We start from the raw sequence: 18,654 nt of genomic DNA on the forward strand, positions 1-18,654 counted from the left end.
TTAAAATATCTCTATTGTTCTGTAATCTAAATTTGATTTAAATTCAATTAAATTATTGCATCTCTTGAGTAACATCTGGTTATGTTTTCAAAATTTTGATCTTTCTCAATCTTTTTATTGAATTAAAACGTTTCTTTATGTGTTTGTAACTTTGTATGCTTTGTTGTCAAACTATAAATTTAATTGCTTTGCTTCTTTTTTTTTTTTTTTTGTAAGAAGAGGGGAACAACAAAGTCCCCCTTATTTATTAAAAATGCAAAACAATTGATTTGCTCACGCGTATTAAGAGCGTGTTTTTTATGTGGTGTCATCAACAAAAAGAGAGACGCGAAGAAAAAAGCTTCGGTAGAGATTTGATTTTTGATCGATTTTAACAACGAACAAGAAAAACCATCTGCATGAGAAAGAAGAGTTTTTTTTTGCCCATTAAAGAAACGATTCAACTATAAATTCTGGAGTCATTCACGATAGGTATGTTTTCTGATTAATCTTTTCTGGGTTCGTCGATTTTTTCGCTGAATTAGTCTCTGGGTTTGATGATTTTAGGGTTTTAGATGTTTTCGTGTTCACTGATTTGTGAACAAAAAACTGAAATTTTCCACTTCTCTAGGTTTCGATGTTTTAATAGAAGATTGGGTATTTTTTTTCCAATTTTAGGGTTTTTTTTTATATATTAGAAGATTTCTTTAATTTGTGAACAGGTTTACCAGTCCCTCTCACATGGCTTATATCAAGAACATTGATCCTGGTTTGACGCTGTTCCTGTTCACGGCATCTTTGAAGCTGCTAGTGAAGGAAGACTTAACAATTTAACATTGATCCTGGTCAGGTACCTTTACTCAGTACAGAACGCTTCCTTTAACTGATTTACACAAATGTCTACGGTGTGAGCCCTTGACTTAACATTGTGTAGGTCATCCATTATTCTCTGAACCATAAAAAACGAACAGTTTTGCTTATGATCCACTAATGAAACTCCTACGAATATGTTTTTCTATGCTAGATATTGTCGGAAGTCAAGGAGTTGAAGCATACTCAGATGAAACAAGCTGAGAGGATGATTACTTTGGAGATGGAGCTGGTAAAAACACTTTGCAAAACTCACAAACTGATACTTCCATTACACTTGCTTCTAGTACAAAATCTCTATATCTTTTGTAATCTCTATCTCTTTTGTTTGGGTTCTTGCAGCTTGAATCAAGAAGGGAGATACTTCGGCTAAAAGGGAGCAATGGAAGTTTTTAAGCACATGCATGGTAAGCTCAAATTAAGAATAAACTCTTGAGTTTGTAATGCTTCTCTAGCTACTTCTTGTCTTTTGAACATATGTGAAGAAGAAAAAAAAGGAATATGGAAATGATTTGACTCCCGAGTTTGAAAGTTACTCTAAAGGAATACTCTTTCCTCTTTTATTGCTAATCCTTGACTTGGTATGCTTCAGTTTCAGTATGTATTGCTGAAAAATAGGTATATGATAGTTTTTTTACTCACTTCCATTGCTCTTCGACATAAAAAGGTTTGATTTTAACTGTTACATGTAACTTACATTGACATTAAACTAAAAGCTTTAAATCATTCCAAAGATTGTAAATGTTCAAGCAAAATGCGTTAAGAAAGAGAGATCTTTGCTAGTTTTGGTGAGGCACCTGAAGTGTCCATCCTTGTTGAATAATGGAGAAGCAATGAGAGCTCTTAAACGTTATCAAACCGTAGAACTTCTGACTCTGTCTGGGTGTAGTATACGGAAATGAAAGATCAAAGAGATTCGAAACAAAATTCAGTATCAATTATGTTTGCTAAAAACATTCGTTAAATAGTTAGGAACATTACCTCTCTAGTGAGTTGTACTCCATCTACATTTGTCTCGGCGAAAGGGTTCATGAACCATTTTGGTTTGTAGGAAAGAAATATGTATCCAATCGTAAATCCAAAGGAAATACCAGGTATGAATCCTATTGCAGCTGCTGTCCAACTAATCACCTCTTCGTCTTCGTCCTCTAATTCCGGTGTTTTATACTGTTGATGCGATGCTGGCGTCTGAATATCTCTGCAAACTTCGTCAAAAGAATGACCAAAAAGTCCCATATTGTTCTCAAAAGCAGAGCAAGGCTGCGTTAGAAACTGAGTGCCCCCTGGTACTAGGCCTGTAAGTTTGTTATGGGAGAAGTTCATGTATTCAAGGAACGAGAGCTCCCCTAGCTCTTGTGGAATTTCTCCTGAAAGCTTGTTTCGGGAAACATCCAAAGACTCTAGAGCTTTCAGGTTCCCCATAGATGAAGGGATGCTGCCAGTGAATACATTGTTTGACAAGTTGAGCACATGAAGCTCTTTCAATAGACCGATGGACTTTGGAATCTCTCCTTCGAATTTGTTTCCCGAAAAGTCGATTGCTGTGTAGATTTTTAAGATACGTACAAGCTCCAACTCTACACCTTTATTCATCAAAACCATTGAATCATGGTAATAGCCTGATTTATCTCCCATGTAATTGACATTCGGCCGATTTTCGTCTGTCCCAAGTGATGACATAGCAGGCCACTCCACAAAATAATCTGTTGGCAAAGTTCCTTTGAAGTGATTATGTGATATATCGATGATTCGTAACTGAGGGAACATGGCTTGATGTATTGGGCCATGGAATGCATTGGAGCGAAGGACAAGAACTTGTAGCTTTTGTAGAGAACTCAACCAGAGCGGAAACGTGTCGTTGATTCTGTTGCCTTCCACGTTCAAAACTTCAAGAGTAGAGAAATGGATCAAAGATCTTGGAAGCTTTTCCACAAGTTGGTTATGACCAACGTCAAACGACCTTAATCTTTCAAAAATATCCTTTGGAAGACCTCCACTTAGATTATTCTGCCGAAGGTTTAGATCTGAAAGAGTACTATTGAGATTTCCCAAACAAGGAGGGATTGTACCGTTAAAGTTGTTTTCAGATAAATCAAGAGTGTTTAGAGAATGTAACTCGCATATGAAAGAAGGAATCTTGCCCGTGAAGTTGTTGTTGGAGCCAAGCAAGTGCCTCAAAGATGGTTTCCGAAGAGAGGATAGTCCTTGTTTCTTGTTTGATCTCTGGAAACCGATGAAAGTGTTATTGGAAAGATTCACGTACGTCAAGTTTGGTAGAGTCCATAACCAGCCAGGAACTTGACCTTGGATTTTGTTGTTGGAGATATCTAGCAATTCAATTCCATGTAGGGTTCTTAGGAGCTCTGGAAACTCGGTGATACCGCAGCCTGATAAGCTCAAAGAGTATATCTTCTGTGGAGGGGGATTTGAAACTGAAATCTTGTTTGTTGTTGAAACATGGTTGCATGAGAGATCTAAAATCAAGAGGCTTTTGGAATATGAAAACAAGTCAATCGTAGTGGTGGAGTTCAAATAGGATAGGTCAAGAAATTCGAGTGACTTGAAATGCGAGAAGATACTAAAGTCAATTGGGCGGCCTTGGGTGTCGAAATGAGAAAGCTCAAGACACCACAGGTTGACAAATTTAGAAATGGAGCTCGGGATTGACCCTTTGAAGTTGTTGCTTCCAAGGGATAAATATTGTAGGTTAGATGGTGAAGAAGATGTATTTCCAAACTCAAGAGTGCCGTTGAGTTGGTTATCTCTCAAATCAAATACAACCAAAAAAGGAATGGTGAAGAGAGTAGAAGGGATAGTTCCAGTGAAAGCGTTGTAACTTGCAAAAAAAGATCCTAAGTATGATAGTGAAGTGATATTCGGAGGAAGCGCACCACTGAATTGATTGTTGGAGATATCTAAATCTAACAACCCTGTCAAATTCAATAGTACAATGGGAAAGTTGCCCCTGAGCTTATTGCCACCAACGATTAATCCTGTCAGCTGGTTTAGATTTCCAAAAGAAGATGGGATTTCACCATCGAGATTGTTTTCCAAAAGGTTGAGAGAGGTGAGATGAAAAAGGTTTCCAATCGAAGACGGGATTTGACCCGAGAATTGATTTCCAAAAAGCTGGAGAGAGGTGAGTTGAGTAAGGTTTCCAATGGAATCTGGGATTTGGCCAGTAAGATCGTTATATGAAAGGTCAAGAGTGGTTAGAAAATGAAGGTTTTGAAGACTGCTATTGGAATGAAACCGGCCATAGAGGCCGCTGCAGCTAAGGTCTAGCTCGACCACTTCTCCAGACTTGGTATTGCACTTGATACCTTTCCAACTACAACAGTCGCTGTTATTCTCCCATGACTCCTTATTCCAATGAGATTCAGTGCTAAAATCCACACAATCAGAATTAGGCTCCCCAATCTCAAACTCGTTTTCAAAAGCGAAAAGTGCATCCCTTTGTTCGGAACGACACAGAAAATGCTGCTTAATAGGAGGAACCGCAAGCACGTCTTCAAAATAACAAATGAAAAAGAAAATAAAAGAAAGAGTAATATTAGGAATAATACTCGTCGAGTTCCAGAAGCCTTTCATTTTAATTTTCTTGAANAAAAAAAAAAAAAAAAAAAAGAGAATGAAGAAAACAAGGAAATTGTGAGATGGTAAATAATCAACATGGTTTCGTGCTCTCTTTTATATACATAATCATAATACACTATACTCCACAAATATAATAAATCCAACACAGCTTGACTGACTCAGTATATAACTAGTCTTTCAACCAAGTGTTCTTTACGTTGAAACGCAAAGACTTTAAAAAGTCTTTTACGTTTGAATAGTCAAGTTCCGCATATTCTTAATTACGTACAGTAGGGGAAACTTCAAAAATTGTTGAGATTAGCCCTGGCCAAAATACCCGAATCCGATCCGAAAAATCCGACCTGAATCCGCATCCGAAATTTGAAAATACCCAAATGGATTTAGGATTTATTGAAACCGGGTACCCGAACTCGATCGGGTATTATCCGATATCCGAACGGGTACCCGAATTAATCCGAACATATATAAACATAGTGCAAAATAGTGACATGTAGGATTTGAACCCATGACCTAAAGCATTAAGTGGGTGCATTGTAACCATTTTGCCACTTTAATATCTTTAACTAATTCTCAAACCTCTACTATTTATATATTACTATGTACAACTTTTATTTTTTTAAAAGGAATTTAGATATAAGAGATTTTACTTATTATATAGAGATTTAATTGTACTTTTTTATTCCATACTCATGAACTCTAGATACCAAAATATTATTTTTATATATTAAAAAAACAAAATGCAAAACAAATAAAATATTTTCTACAAGAAATATGTATGTCATACATTTTCTTCACCTTTAATATCAGAGTTGGAGAGATTTGAATTCGGATATTGAACGGGTACCCAAATCTAAAGTATATTTCAGGTATTGAACGGGTATCCGAATCCGATCCGAATCCGATGGATGTTTATCCGAAATCCGATCCGAATACTATAAATACCCGAATGGATCTAGAACCCTTTTACCGAAATACCCGAAAATCCGAAATACCCGATCCGAACCCGAACGGGTACCCGAATGTCCAGGGCTAGTTGAGATGTCAAGATTTTCCATCCCACATGGATCATGGATGTATCAATTTTGTGCCAAAAAAATAAAAATCCGAAAAGGCTAAGGCCCAATAGTATAGAGGAATAAAAATAAAATACAGGCCCATTGGACCATATGCCACCGAACTCAGAAAAGTATAAATATTTGGAGTCACATATCCGAGACAGAGCCCAATAATAATAAACTTTTGGTTGTGATGTTGCTTTTGTGTATTTCAAAATTTTAATAATAAACTTTGAATATATAATTCAAAATTTTAATATATTGATAAAATAAGAATATAAATAATATTCTCAATACTATATAATGTATTCTATCTTTTTTTTTTTTTCTCAAAATATTAGATTTTGTTCAGATATGGATAATCTTTAAAATGAGACTTTATCATAAATTCTTAATAATTAAGTTACAATTAATTTTTAAATATAATTTTCTTAAAATATTTGTATTATTTTGTAATCTAAATTAATTTAAATTCATCTGATTATTGCACCGTGAGTAATTTTCCAAACTTTATATAATTTTGTCAATGGATTATTTATTGAATTTAAATATGTTTCTTTTATGTGTTTGTAGGCTTTTATCAACTATAGTAAGGATCCAATTGCTTACCCGTATTAAGAGAGCGTGTATTTTTGTGGTGACGATCTCAACACGTGTCATCACCTGTTTATGTTATGATCCAGAGCTCGAGTTTTTAATAAGTGCCATGTCACACTACTAGTCAGTCTCATTAAAAAATATCAGAAATATCTAGACAAAGTTATAAATACCACTTCGACCCCTCCAATTTCTAATATATTTTTTATTATTATTTCTGGTAAAAAGTTAAAATCTTCACAGGCAAAAAAAAAAAACAAAAAAAGAGAGAGACGCTAGAAAGAACGCGAAGAAAGCTTCCGAAGAAGATTTGATTTTTGATCGATTTCATTTTAACAACGAACAACAAAGACCATCTGCGTGAGAAAGAAGAAGAGATTTTTGTTTTTCCCCATTAAAGAAGAGACTCGACTTTAAATCCTGGAGCCATTCACGATAGGTATGTTTTTCTGATTAATCTTTTCTGGGTTCGTCGATTTTTTCGCTGAATTAGTCTCTGGGTTTGATGATTTTAGGGTTTTAGATGTTTTCGTGTTCACTAATTTGTGAAAAAACTGAAATTTTAGGGGTATCTAGGTTTCGATGTTTTAAAGAAGATTGGGGATGTTTTTTTTTCCAATTTTAGGGTATTTTTATTTTAGAAGATTTCCTTAGTTTTTGAGAGTGGTTTTTTACAATCATTAGCTTGCTCCCGAAGATTCGGCCAAAACAAAATTGGGAAATTTCAGTTCCGATTTTTTCCTTTTCTATTAAATAAAGTAAAACTTGGTGAACAAGTAAATACACCCTTGGTCCCCAAGTTGTTTCTGTGCCTCTCTCTATATAACTATAAATTCTCTGTTTGACTCAATAAAGTTTTCTGTTTTTGTGGAATTGTGAGAAAGAGACTGAGTCGAAACTTTATTTATTTATTTATTTAACCTATCTTGTAGATTCTGTGATTGCGACTAAGAGGACGATGGCTATATATGATCAAACCGGAACCAGTAGTACACAGAAGAAAAGGAAATCAAGGGCTCGAGCTGATGGTTTAACAGTAGCTGATAGGTTAAAGAAGTGGAAAGAGTACAACGAGACTGTTGAAGCTTCGATTATTATACAAGGGGAGAAACCCAGACGCAAGGTTCCTGCCAAAGGGTCTAAGAAAGGTTGTATGAAAGGTAAAGGAGGACCTGAGAATCCTCACTGTAGTTTTAGAGGTGTTAGACAAAGGATTTGGGGTAAATGGGTTGCAGAGATTCGGGAACCTAATAGAGGGAATAGGCTTTGGCTTGGTACTTTTCCTACTGCTGAAGAAGCTGCTTCCGCTTATGATGAAGCTGCTAGGGTTATGTACGGTTCTTTGGCTCGTCTTAACTTCCCGCAGTGTGTTGGCTCTGAGTTTACTAGTACGTCGAGTCAGTCTGAGGTGTGTACCTTTGAGGATAAGGCGGTTCTTTGTAGTGATGTTTGTGTGAAGCAGGAAGATACAGATTGTGAAAGTAAACAATATAGTCAGATTTTAGATTTTCGGGAAGAGTCTGGTGAAACCAGGATGGACAATTGTGCGGTTGGACATCAAAATGTGGATACCGTGCTGGATTACGATTTGTTGAAAGAGTTTGAACAGCAGTATTGGGGCGAAGCTATGAAGGAAGAGGAGAGACCAAAGCAGGAAGAAGAGGAGAAAGCAAAGCAGGAAGAAGAAGAAGAGATGCAGCAACGTCTACAGCTACAGCAACAGCTACAGCAGGAACAGGAACAGCAACAGCAACCTGAATTGCTTACTGTTGGAGATTATGGTTGGCCTTGGCCGAGTGATCAGGAACTTTGGGATCCTAATGAGTTGTTTGATATTGATGAACTCCTTGGAGACATAAATGAAGACATGTTACCTGGTCCTGGTCAGAGCGAGGACCAAAACCACATATATTCTGGTAGTTGTGATATGCATCCGCTTCATCTGGAGCCACACGATGGTCACGAGTTCGATAATTTGAGTTCCCTGGATCTTTGAGAGTTCTGAGGCAATGGTCTACAAGACTTCACCATGATCTTTGGATTGATCATAGCAGAAACAAGAAATAGGTGTTAATGAGCTGATTCACAATGAAAAAATATTGAATAACTCTATAGTTTTTGTTATTTCCTTCGAACATGAAGTGTTGATTCTCATCTATTGAGTTTAATAAGAGACCGGCAGAGTTACTCTTTTTCTCTACTTTGTAAATCAATAGTGTACATACAAAATAAACAGAAAATTTAACCATAATTTACAATTACAGTTCTAAATAAAATCTTAAATATAGAGAAAAGAATTATGGATAAAATAACTTAGCAAAGAGAAGCTCATTCCAAGTATCTTGAAGACCAGGTAAACACCAATGTATGCAATCCGAGTAGCTAGACGGATTTGCTAGCTGCTCCTTTGTCAATGGGCTCCATTGCTTCTTGTAGATTGATGTGTGTGCGTCTTTCCGATAGCCGGAGAGTTGTGTGATGTTAAGTACAGTCACCGGGAAATCCGCTCTGTTGTCTAGTTCCTCTCCTATCACTTTCATTAAGGTTTTGCTGCAGTCTGATGGCCAATGGTTCATGTCTTGGATCGGTGTCGTTTGATTATAACAATTCTTTCCTTGTTCGCCACCCCAATCCTCGCCCCTGGCCATGGAGGTAGAAAAATTAATTCTATTCGTTCAAGCTAAATCTTAGTCTCGTTTCAACTTGCGGATCATGTCAAAAGCCACATATACTTGAACTATTAAAGATAAACCGGATCCTTCTAAACCCCATTGCTTATTTTATTCAATACCAAATCTGGACTAGATTATTCTAAAGCTCTAAGCCATATATCCCCTCCTCACTTCTCAGTTCCTGGTTTTGAATTTGAAGCAACTGTTTGTAAATGACTAGAAATCACAGAAAAGATGGAGAAGTTACTGACTTGTAGTGAGTAGGAGACATGGTAGCAAAGAAAACCCTTGTCTTCAATGGATCCATATTCTTCTTCACCCATTTAACCATAGTCTTCAGTGCCATTCGATATGCATCATCGCTCTCCATCTCAACAATTCTCTTCTTCTCATCCTTGAATGAACCTTCCCTTCAAATAACAAATTGAAAAAAAACAATCAAATCACAAGACAGTATCTGAGAACCTATTATTAGAAACAATGATAAAGAGTTATAAAATTTCATGATTAGGTACATACAAGATCTTCATTTTGAAGCCAGTCCTCCACCACAAGTATGTGTTGAACACAACTATATCAGCACCACGCCAATGCCTACCGTGTTTGTTGATCGAGCCTTTCCTCACAATCCGATCTGATACTCTATGAACAGTAGCGTTATCTGAATTCGATTCTAGAAGAAACGGTGCCCAGTAGAACTCAATCGTTGCATTGTAATCCTACATAAACAACATACCACAAGAATCTATAAGAATCCTCATACTCAGATCTCAGTGAACTGTATCATCACATTCTACACAGAGCAACTTCAATGGATTCCACAAGAGTTTCTAAATCTGAACCAAATACCTTGAGAGAGAAGACTGTGAGAGAACCAAACGTATCCATAGATTTAGAGTTTTCTGGGATTTGTGAATGAAGAAGACAAATCAGAGAAACATACATTCCTCTGTTCAACGAGTCTCCAACAAACATCATCTTCTTCCCTCTTAAGCTCTCCAACATCACCGTCGCGTTAAACCTATAACACATTTCAACAAACCACAGAGCAAACCGATCTGAAGATCAACCACCGAATCAAACTAATCGCATTCAAAATTTCGAAATTGAGAGAGAAAGAGAGAGAGACTAACGAAGGAAGCGAGCATGATTCAGGTTGCCATCTCCATGACTGATAACCATTATCGGGACGACCATGCGTGCGGCAAGTGAGCTGCGGCTGAATGTACGGACACTCCGATTCTCTGTAAAACGGTCGCGTTGACCAGTCTTTGACCCAATTCCCTTTGAACACATCGCATCCTTCCGGCGTTTTCCCTACCGCAAAAGCCGGCGGAGGAGGTGACGGTGGTGGAGGAGATGGCGGTGGAGGAGATAGTAGCGGAGTAGGCGGTGGAGGAGATAGTAGCGGTGGCGGAGGAGGAGGAGGTTCGTCGACGACAACAACGACAGCGGATTGGTGGAGGATCGTTGGGGAGTGAAGGGAACGATGAGAGAAAGAGATGAAATCGTGGCCGTAGATGAAGATGGCGAGTAAGATGAAAGCGAAGACGGTGTAGAAGAGGTGAGTGAGACGGCGTTTTCTACGGTGAGACGGTGATAACAACGGCGACGTCATTTAAAAAAAAACGTTTAATTTATTTCTTTTTATACACTTTTAATGCCTTTCTCGGTCTTCAATGTATTGTATGCCAAAATTTGATTAAAAATGAAATTTGGACTATAGTGAATTAATTGTATAGTATATGATTATTATTAAAAAAATAAAAGCTATAGTTTGTTGCACTTGCACGATCCAAAACCAAACCCATGTTACAGCTGCCCATAATTAAGCACGACAATTAATATTTTAATTCGAATATATGTTCGTAAGACTTTTATATTACTTAAATTAAATAAGAGTGTTGTTTTAATTAGTAAGAAAATCTAAGAAAACCAAAGTATAAAGAAAGCAAAGAAAGTCACTAAACTTTTTGCTAATCACATGCTTAAGCTTTTATAAAATTAATCAACAAACAATATCTTAACTTTACAATCCAAGGCCTTATAAGCCATTTTATAAGACCCAATAAAGAAAGAATCCAACTTTTTACTTTATAGGCCCAATTATAGAGCATCTGATCTCTTTCTTCTTTCGTGTAAGCTTTTACTTAACAAAAACGAATTCTTCATGTCGTTTAGATTCATAATTCACATTAAAAGAATGTGTCATATGCTCTGTTTTTATTATATGTCATCGTCTTCTTCCTCCGTTGACCTCTCTCTCTCCCAACACAATGCGAGACCTTCTTCGCGCCTATTTCTCTAGAAGAACTCTCGTATACATTTACAATCTCTTCTTCTCCATCTCTCGTAAGCTCCTCACTTCATTCCCTCTCTCTCTCCTCATGCCGGAATCCAATGACGGCGCCGACGCAGAGTCTGAGGCTGTTCCGCTTCTCGATCTGTCTAAGCCGTCGTTACCTATATCTTTCCCGATCAAATCTCTTAAAGATCTGAAATCTCGTTCTTACTTCGATTCCTTTCACTTCCAGTTTAATCGTTCAACCGTTCCTCTCCGGGGAAGCTCCGATGGCTTACCGAATCGTCCAAGGGTTTTGGTTTGTCACGATATGAAAGGAGGGTATGTAGATGATAAGTGGGTACAAGGGTGTGAAAACGACGCCGGGTTTGCGATTTGGCATTGGTATTTGATGGACGTTTTTGTTTACTTCTCTCATTCTCTGGTTACTCTTCCTCCTCCTTGCTGGACCAATACTGCTCATAGGCATGGTGTTAAAGTAAGTTGTCTCTAAACTTTTGGATTCTTCAACTTCCAAAGTTTCTATCTTTGGTTGAGATATGTCTGAATTTGCTGATTAGGATGATAAAGTTAGAGAATTTGATTGTCTGTTGAATTGGGTTTGTATGTTGTTTGAGTATTTTATGGGAAAAAGTGTTTACTTTCATGCGTTTATGGAAACATAAAAGGTATTGGGGACTTTCATCACAGAATGGGATGAAGGAAAAGCTACCTGCAAAGAGATGCTTGCCACAAAGGAGTCTGCTCAGATGTATGCAGAACGTTTGGCGGAACTTGCTACTGCTCTAGGCTTTGATGGGTGGCTGGTGAGGTTTTTTTTCTTTTTCTTTATTTTTCATGAATTTTTATGTTCTAAACGTCTGCAATTGTAACTTGCAGATTAATATAGAGAACGAAATTGATGAAGAACAGATACCAAATTTGAAGGAATTCGTAAGCCATTTAACAAAAGTCTTGCATATATCTACACCTGGGGCATTAGTCATATGGTGAGTTGCTCAGAAGTCTTTCGTTGTTCGTATGTGTTTTGACAGTGTCACTTTGATCTGATAACTTTCTGCAGGTATGATAGTGTCACTGTTCGTGGTGATCTTCAATGGCAAGATCAATTAACTGAGCTGAACAAACCTTTCTTTGACTTATGTGATGGAATATTCATGAACTATACATGGAAGGTGTGCCTTTTGGTTGGATTCATCTCTTCATTCTCAGTTTCTTCTATTTGTCTTGTTTTTTATGAGTGAGTGATGATGTTTAGGAGAACTACCCACAACTATCAGCTGAAGTTGCAGGGGACAGAAAATTCGATGTCTACATGGGAATTGATGTCTTCGGTCGGGGCTCTTTTGCTGGTGGGCAATGGAATGTAAGTCTCAGAAACTCTTTATGATGTTTACCTCTCTATTGGTGACAGCGTGAAAACCAATAATGTGTACATGATATTTTTTCTTCCTCGTTCTATTCTTTTACATGCTAGGTAAATGCTGCTCTTGATTTGCTGAAGAGACACAATCTGTCAGCTGCCATGTTTGCTCCTGGATGGGTATATGAGACTGCGCAACCACCCAATTTTCTTACGGCTCAGAATAAGTAATGCTTTAAATTATTTGCTTTCCTTGTCGTCTACAAATTTTTAACTACCAGTACTGTGTTTAAGCTCCATTTTAGTTTTCCTACTGTTGTAAAGGAGATGCTGGATCTTTATCATCGTTCTTGTGTTTTCTCTTCAGATGGTGGTCACTTGTTGAGAAGTCTTGGGGAATAGTCCAAACTTATCCACAAGTCTTGCCTTTTTACTCAGATTTCAATCAGGTAAGGTGAGATCGATCAAGTCTTTGTTCTTATCTTGTAACACTAACAGCACAGTGAATCAATCATTGATTTTCTTGGATGTGCAGCTATGTTCTAAAACTCTCTTCTCTCTTATGTTCAGGGCTTTGGTTACCATGTTTCACTCGAAGGTCGCCAACTGTCAGATGCTCCATGGTACAACATTTCTTGCCAAAGTCTTCAGGTTCAACCATCTTACTGTCTTTGACTTTACTGCACACTTCTAATGTTTACATTAACCAGAAACTTATTCCGTCACAATATGACAATTAATCTTTTGATCTGGGTTTGTCTCTGAGTTTGATCTCCATCTTTGCTATGTTCTTCATGTCAGCCTCTCCTAGAATTCAATGAAGACAACAAAGATATCATCCAGGTCACTGTTGAGTGAGTTCTGGCCCTTATACTATCCTCATATTTATTTCAGCAAAGACTAATAAGGGAAAAATGTTTTCGACATTTCTGAGCAAACATTAAACAAGAAGCACTATGAATTTGACAGTGCTCGAGAGTCATCTTTTAACGGAGGAGGGAACATTGCTTTTAGAGGAAAACTCGAGGGAGATACGTCTTTCACAACAAGGCTCTTCAAAACCCATCTCCAGCTTTCATCTTCCCCCATCACAGTATCCTACTCTGTAAGTCTCTGCTTCTAGATACATTACACTATGAGATCTTCTTGTTTTTACTAATGGAGGATTTTGGAATTGGTGCAGGTGAAATCAGATGAAACCTCTAAAATTGGAATCCTGCTTTCTTTCTCATCTCCATCACATGAAACTAAATCCATACTCGTGGCGCCACAAGAACCCATCCGCAGATTCGACGACCTGCTCTTACAGTGTCTCACCACATCACCGCAGACTGTATCCGAGTGGACAGTACACGAAACAGATCTTGTCATGGATGGTTACACACTGACAGAAATCTCTGCCTTTTGCTACAGACCAGAGAATTCAACAAAGGAGGCAGAATATGTTGCATTGCTCGGACACATCTCAATCAAAGATCATGTTCAGTACCAGCAGAAACCTGAGACTTTACTTCCATCGTCGCCATGGGTCATTGAAGCTCATGACGTAGAGCTTGTACCCGGTAATTCTGGTTCAAAGATCCTCAGGGCTAAGCTAGAATGGAGACAGAAAGACGTTGAAGATTCTGTATTCCCAAGGTATAATGTGTATGCAGAGAAAACGAAGTCGACTGATGTAAGACCGAGGAAGGTTTTAGAGAAACCGAGAAGCGAGACAGTGTTCCTTGGAGTCGCTCACGTACCAGTCTATTACGTAGCGGAACTGGTGGTAGAATCGGAAGTGAAAGGAGTCCGCTTCGTAGTTCAAACCTGTGGTAAAGATGGTTCATGGTGCAAGCTGGATGATTCCCCTACGCTTCTAGTTATACTGGATGGTCTCTAAAGATTTCTCCTACGTGGTTTTGCTTGACGCCAAAATCTTAATCTATGACACATACTGTAACTGAGAAAAAACAATACAAAAATGAAACATACTGTAATATCAATTACATATACAAAGATGAAACATACTGTATGAACATCGAATTAATTTTTATTTATTTTTCCCCAGCAGATCAATGATAATCTTGCAACATTTTTAGTAATTCTTTTTGTTGATATATTTTTATATTGGGCAGCTGTTGTTGATTAATAAATATCTTACTATCTTACTATTATTATAAGCCATCATTTTCACTTGTTTCCTACTTTCCTTGTCATCTTACGTTGGATAAATTACACGACGCCTTAATTTGCTCAAAGGACGATTCTAGAGACACCATGCGTATGCCACAAGCCTTTTCCCGTATTTCCACGTGTCTAACGAATAGTAAACCACGTCATTCACATCCCCTTGACCCGTCGCCGTCTCTTATTAAACCTACTCTCTCTCAGTTCGTTCGCTTACTCCGACGTTTAACACAGAGACACTCTCCTCTTCTTTGCTTTCTCTAATCTCTATCTCTACATCTCGAGAAACCAATGTTGCTCAAGGCTTCTCCCGCTCTCTCTCTCTCCGGTGGCGGAACGAATCTGTTTCATCCGTCGAGAAATTCGTCGAATCCTCTGTTTTCTTCTCGTGGATCTACGTTTTCTGTAAAGGCTGCGAAAGGAACTAATACGAAGTCGTTAACCGGAGTTGTATTCGAACCTTTTGAGGAGGTGAAAAGGGAAATGGATCTCGTTCCCACTACCCCTCTTGTTTCTCTCGCTCGCCACAAGTTTCACGATGACTCTGAATCTGCGATCAACGATCAGATCAAGTATGTGCACTTATTTTATTTTAGCGCTTTTTTTTTTGCTTTATTTTATAACCTAATCGTCATAGTTTGGTAATGATTCAGCTTCGATTCACTTATCATTGTGCGCCTGTTCTAAATCTAAAAATAATAATTTTGCTTGTCAGAATCGAGTTAGATTGGTTGGTTATATTGGTTAATACGTGACGGTGTGTGTCTGAATCTTAACATGTCTTATTTGCTTTTGTGTGAATCATCGTAGCGTGGAGTACAACGTCTCCTACATCTACCATGCGCTGTATGCCTACTTCGACAGAGATAATGTCGGCTTGAAAGGTTTCGCAAGGTGAGTTCCTTTATTGTAAAGAAAACCGTATTTGTGTCTCTTCAGCTGGTTGGTCATCATCTTTTTGTTGTTGTATTGTTTTACTGATATAGGTTCTTTAACGATTCGAGTCTTGAAGAACGAGGTCATGCTGAGAAGTTTATGGAGTATCAGGTAACTTCAGATAAAACTGTCAGGTTGTGGATCTTTGATAGTGTTACTTATGTTTTGATGGATTTGAAATCTCCAGAACAAGCGTGGTGGGAGAGTGAAGCTGCAGTCTATTTTGATGCCTATCTCTGAGTTTGATCACGAGGAGAAGGGAGATGCTTTGTATGGTAAGTTGACTCATATTATATCACTATGGTCTTTTAAATATTATGCTCTTGATTAATGATTCTGACTTTTTTATGAATCAGCCATGGAGCTTGCATTGTCTTTGGAGAAACTTACTAATGAAAAGCTTCTGAAGTTACAAAGTGTAAGGACCTTATCAGTTATTTCATCATTAGAAGTATGAACACTAAGCCTTAAACCCATGATCGCAGTATCACAGAGCAGGCTTTGACAGTAAAAACAAAGATGATTAGATTAATAATCTCTCTCCCCTGTTTGATCCTACAGGTTGGTGTGAAGAACAATGATGTTCAGCTGGTTGATTTTGTAGAATCTGAGTTTCTAGGCGATCAGGTAAAACACACAAAATTTCACACTTATCATTACTTTAAAATACGCAACGTTCCTCATGTGGCCTGTAAAACCAGGTCGAAGCCATCAAGAAAATCTCAGAGTACGTTGCACAGCTAAGAAGAATGGGAAAGGGTCACGGTAAGTCCTTCAAATCCATAAGCCTCAAAACTGCAATTGCACTTCCTTTTGGGTGTTACACTAAATAACTCCCCTTCCGGTGTGAAAACTGCAGGAGTGTGGCATTTTGATCAAATGCTTCTCAATGAGGTTTAAGGAAGTAGAGCTGCAGCTTTTGATAATGATTCTGATTCGGTGACAGTCTTCCTTGTGCTATACGGCACCGTTCGTCCTTTCTTTTCTTTGGTTTTGTTTAACCGAATGGTTGAGAGTTTGTTAATGCTCCTGAATAATGTAATAACTCGTAGTCTGATAATAAATGCAAGTCCACTGCTTTAATGCGACTCTTGCCATAGCCCATAGGTTTTACTGATGACTAAAAAGTCTAAAAACTTGGATTTTGTTTAGAAAGAAAAAAACTTGGTTTGATTTTGGTTTAAATATGCCAATCATATACTATGACATAGAGTATAGAGATCCCTCGTCGGTCGGAGCCAACTACGTGTCGGTATGACATACTGAAACGGCATGGGGTTGGAAAAAAGATTTGTCTCTATAAGAAACCACCAAAACAGAGCCAAAATTGGAGAATACGAAGCGACTTTAAAGCTTTTATTCAAGAAAAAAAAAGCTCTTCGATCGTCAATGGAAAATGTTTCACCTTCCTCACCGATAAATCCACACTTCTTCCAGCCTCTTCTTCCTGGATTCCACAGCCACCTCGTGATCTATCTCTCTTTCACTCTCTTTCTTTGCTACGCTTAAAATACTGTTTGTTTGATCTCTCTCTCTCTCTCTCTGGGTTTCTTTTGTTGCAGAACATTCCCATGTGTTTCTTCTTAAGGCACTTAGATGGAACAACAAACGAAGACAATGCGGTGGTGAAGCTGAAATCGAACGCTTCTGATATAACCTGGCAAGTGAAGATGGAGGGTCGGAGACTCACCGAAGGCTGGCAAAAGTTCGCCACCAGCCATGACCTCCGAGTCGGCGACATAGTTGTTTTCAGGCATGATGGAGACTTGTTGTTCCATGTCACATGTTTTGGTCCAAGCTGCTGTGAGATTCAATTTGATGATGATCATCATTGTGTCATTCAAATATCCTCTGGTACGACTTACGAGCTCAATCCTCTTGCTTTGGCTCAAAACCTTTTTGTATCAGTATTGATCATTTGAGCGAACCGGATTCAATGTTGTGTATACATACACACTGGTAGTTTGGTTAATTCTCTCTTTAGCACAAAACCGGATCCAATGTACACTTTGGTTAAGTTGAACTGCAATACCAAGATTCTGTTTAAGTTCTCATCCAAAGTTGAAACAGATTCAGATTCAGATTCAGAGAAGAATCAGAACACAGCAGATGAAGGATCTTCATCAGATCATCACTCTTGTTTTGTATCACGTGTCACCGCATCGAATCTACGCAAAGATAGTCTGGTGAATGATTACTTCTGCACTGCAGTGAAATATTTCTCTTTAGAATCTAATCATATACTGATATACACTCTCTGTAAGTTATGCAGTTTCTCCCTAGAGGTTTCTCAAGATCTAATGGTTTGGTGAATCGTAAGTGTGAGATTATTCTATTGAATGAAGATGGGATACCATGGAAATTGATCCCGAGTCATAAACCAGACGGCGAGGTTTACATCAGAAACGGTTGGAGAAGTTTCTGCTTCGAAAATCGACTAAGAGTCAACGATGTTTTAACCCTTAAGCTCGTGGAAACCGGTACGACACCTGTTCTCCACCTTTGTTCTTCTTCAACGACGAGCCAATGCAGATTATTGACACTAACTCTCAGACCATACAATTTCAAGAAGTATAAACTGGTAAGTAAGTTTGCATCAATCATTTCAACATTGTTGTCAAATTTTGTAATGTTTTCGAGTTCTTTATGGTAGTGTCTACCGGGGACATTTGTGAAGGCGAATGGTATCGAGAATGCGAGGAAGATAACTCTCGTGGATCGATACGGTATCAGACGGACGACGAGTCTTAAACCGGACGACAAACATGGAAAAATGAGACTGGGAAAAGAGTGGAGAGAGTTCTGTGATGTTAATGGAGTGAATATAGGTGAGTCCTTCAAGCTGGAACTCATCAAGGAAAGAAAAGACACAGCTAATCATCTACTTAAGTTCTGCTCCAAAGTCTTAAACTTTCCCTGAGTTTGTATTTGCTTCTGTAGTACTACCTACTTGAAAATTGAACTGTATGTTCTTTTTGTGGTTTTTGGCTAGTTTGTAACAAGGTTTTAGTAGTTTGGGATGGTCGAAGGAAATGCTAATATTTTGGGTTGGTTTGGCTGGTTCCTTTGATGTTACAACTCAGACTCATCATCCTCAAGTATTGAAAACCTTCC

At 38.1% G+C, this 18,654-nt stretch overlaps 6 protein-coding genes and 1 long non-coding RNA gene across 7 annotated transcripts; 5 read left to right on the forward strand and 2 right to left on the reverse strand.

The window, feature by feature from the left end:
• On the forward strand, positions 297–1,410 carry LOC104745295. Its single transcript, XR_760738.2, has 4 exons — positions 297–471; positions 702–829; positions 1,004–1,081; positions 1,192–1,410. It is a non-coding gene; the product is annotated as an uncharacterized LOC104745295 (long non-coding RNA).
• Positions 1,172–4,440, reverse strand: LOC104745294 (receptor-like protein 12). Its single transcript, XM_010466494.1, has 2 exons — positions 1,831–4,440; positions 1,172–1,728 (listed from the first exon to the last, which is right to left on the reverse strand). The coding sequence occupies exons 1-2, from the start codon at positions 4,438–4,440 to the stop codon at positions 1,693–1,695; spliced, it is 2,646 nt and encodes an 881-aa protein (XP_010464796.1). The 3' UTR covers positions 1,172–1,692.
• LOC104745298 (dehydration-responsive element-binding protein 2B-like) lies at positions 6,325–8,290 on the forward strand. Its single transcript, XM_010466498.1, has 2 exons — positions 6,325–6,537; positions 7,031–8,290. Exon 2 carries the CDS (start codon positions 7,057–7,059, stop codon positions 8,092–8,094), a length of 1,038 nt encoding a protein of 345 aa, XP_010464800.1. The 5' UTR covers positions 6,325–6,537; positions 7,031–7,056; the 3' UTR covers positions 8,095–8,290.
• Positions 8,196–10,388, reverse strand: LOC104745297 (protein trichome birefringence-like 32). Its single transcript, XM_010466497.2, has 5 exons — positions 9,904–10,388; positions 9,620–9,791; positions 9,290–9,489; positions 9,022–9,180; positions 8,196–8,738 (listed from the first exon to the last, which is right to left on the reverse strand). Exons 1-5 carry the CDS (start codon positions 10,386–10,388, stop codon positions 8,396–8,398), a joined length of 1,359 nt encoding a protein of 452 aa, XP_010464799.1. The 3' UTR covers positions 8,196–8,395.
• On the forward strand, positions 10,985–14,511 carry LOC104745299 (cytosolic endo-beta-N-acetylglucosaminidase 2-like). The gene is made up of 11 exons (XM_010466499.1): positions 10,985–11,550; positions 11,741–11,878; positions 11,952–12,061; positions 12,136–12,247; positions 12,331–12,438; positions 12,550–12,662; positions 12,803–12,884; positions 13,006–13,086; positions 13,237–13,289; positions 13,405–13,540; positions 13,619–14,511. Exons 1-11 carry the CDS (start codon positions 11,047–11,049, stop codon positions 14,315–14,317), a joined length of 2,136 nt encoding a protein of 711 aa, XP_010464801.1. The 5' UTR covers positions 10,985–11,046; the 3' UTR covers positions 14,318–14,511.
• On the forward strand, positions 14,817–16,639 carry LOC104745300 (ferritin-2, chloroplastic). The gene is made up of 8 exons (XM_010466500.2): positions 14,817–15,176; positions 15,415–15,498; positions 15,591–15,651; positions 15,728–15,815; positions 15,897–15,958; positions 16,102–16,167; positions 16,242–16,305; positions 16,400–16,639. Exons 1-8 carry the CDS (start codon positions 14,896–14,898, stop codon positions 16,438–16,440), a joined length of 747 nt encoding a protein of 248 aa, XP_010464802.1. The 5' UTR covers positions 14,817–14,895; the 3' UTR covers positions 16,441–16,639.
• On the forward strand, positions 17,165–18,605 carry LOC109129201 (B3 domain-containing protein REM8-like). The gene is made up of 3 exons (XM_019236920.1): positions 17,165–17,394; positions 17,617–17,726; positions 17,813–18,605. The coding sequence occupies exons 1-3, from the start codon at positions 17,211–17,213 to the stop codon at positions 18,191–18,193; spliced, it is 675 nt and encodes a 224-aa protein (XP_019092465.1). The 5' UTR covers positions 17,165–17,210; the 3' UTR covers positions 18,194–18,605.

This window comes from Camelina sativa, chromosome 15, assembly GCF_000633955.1.
Source record: "Camelina sativa cultivar DH55 chromosome 15, Cs, whole genome shotgun sequence".
Taxonomy (NCBI): domain Eukaryota; kingdom Viridiplantae; phylum Streptophyta; class Magnoliopsida; order Brassicales; family Brassicaceae; genus Camelina; species Camelina sativa.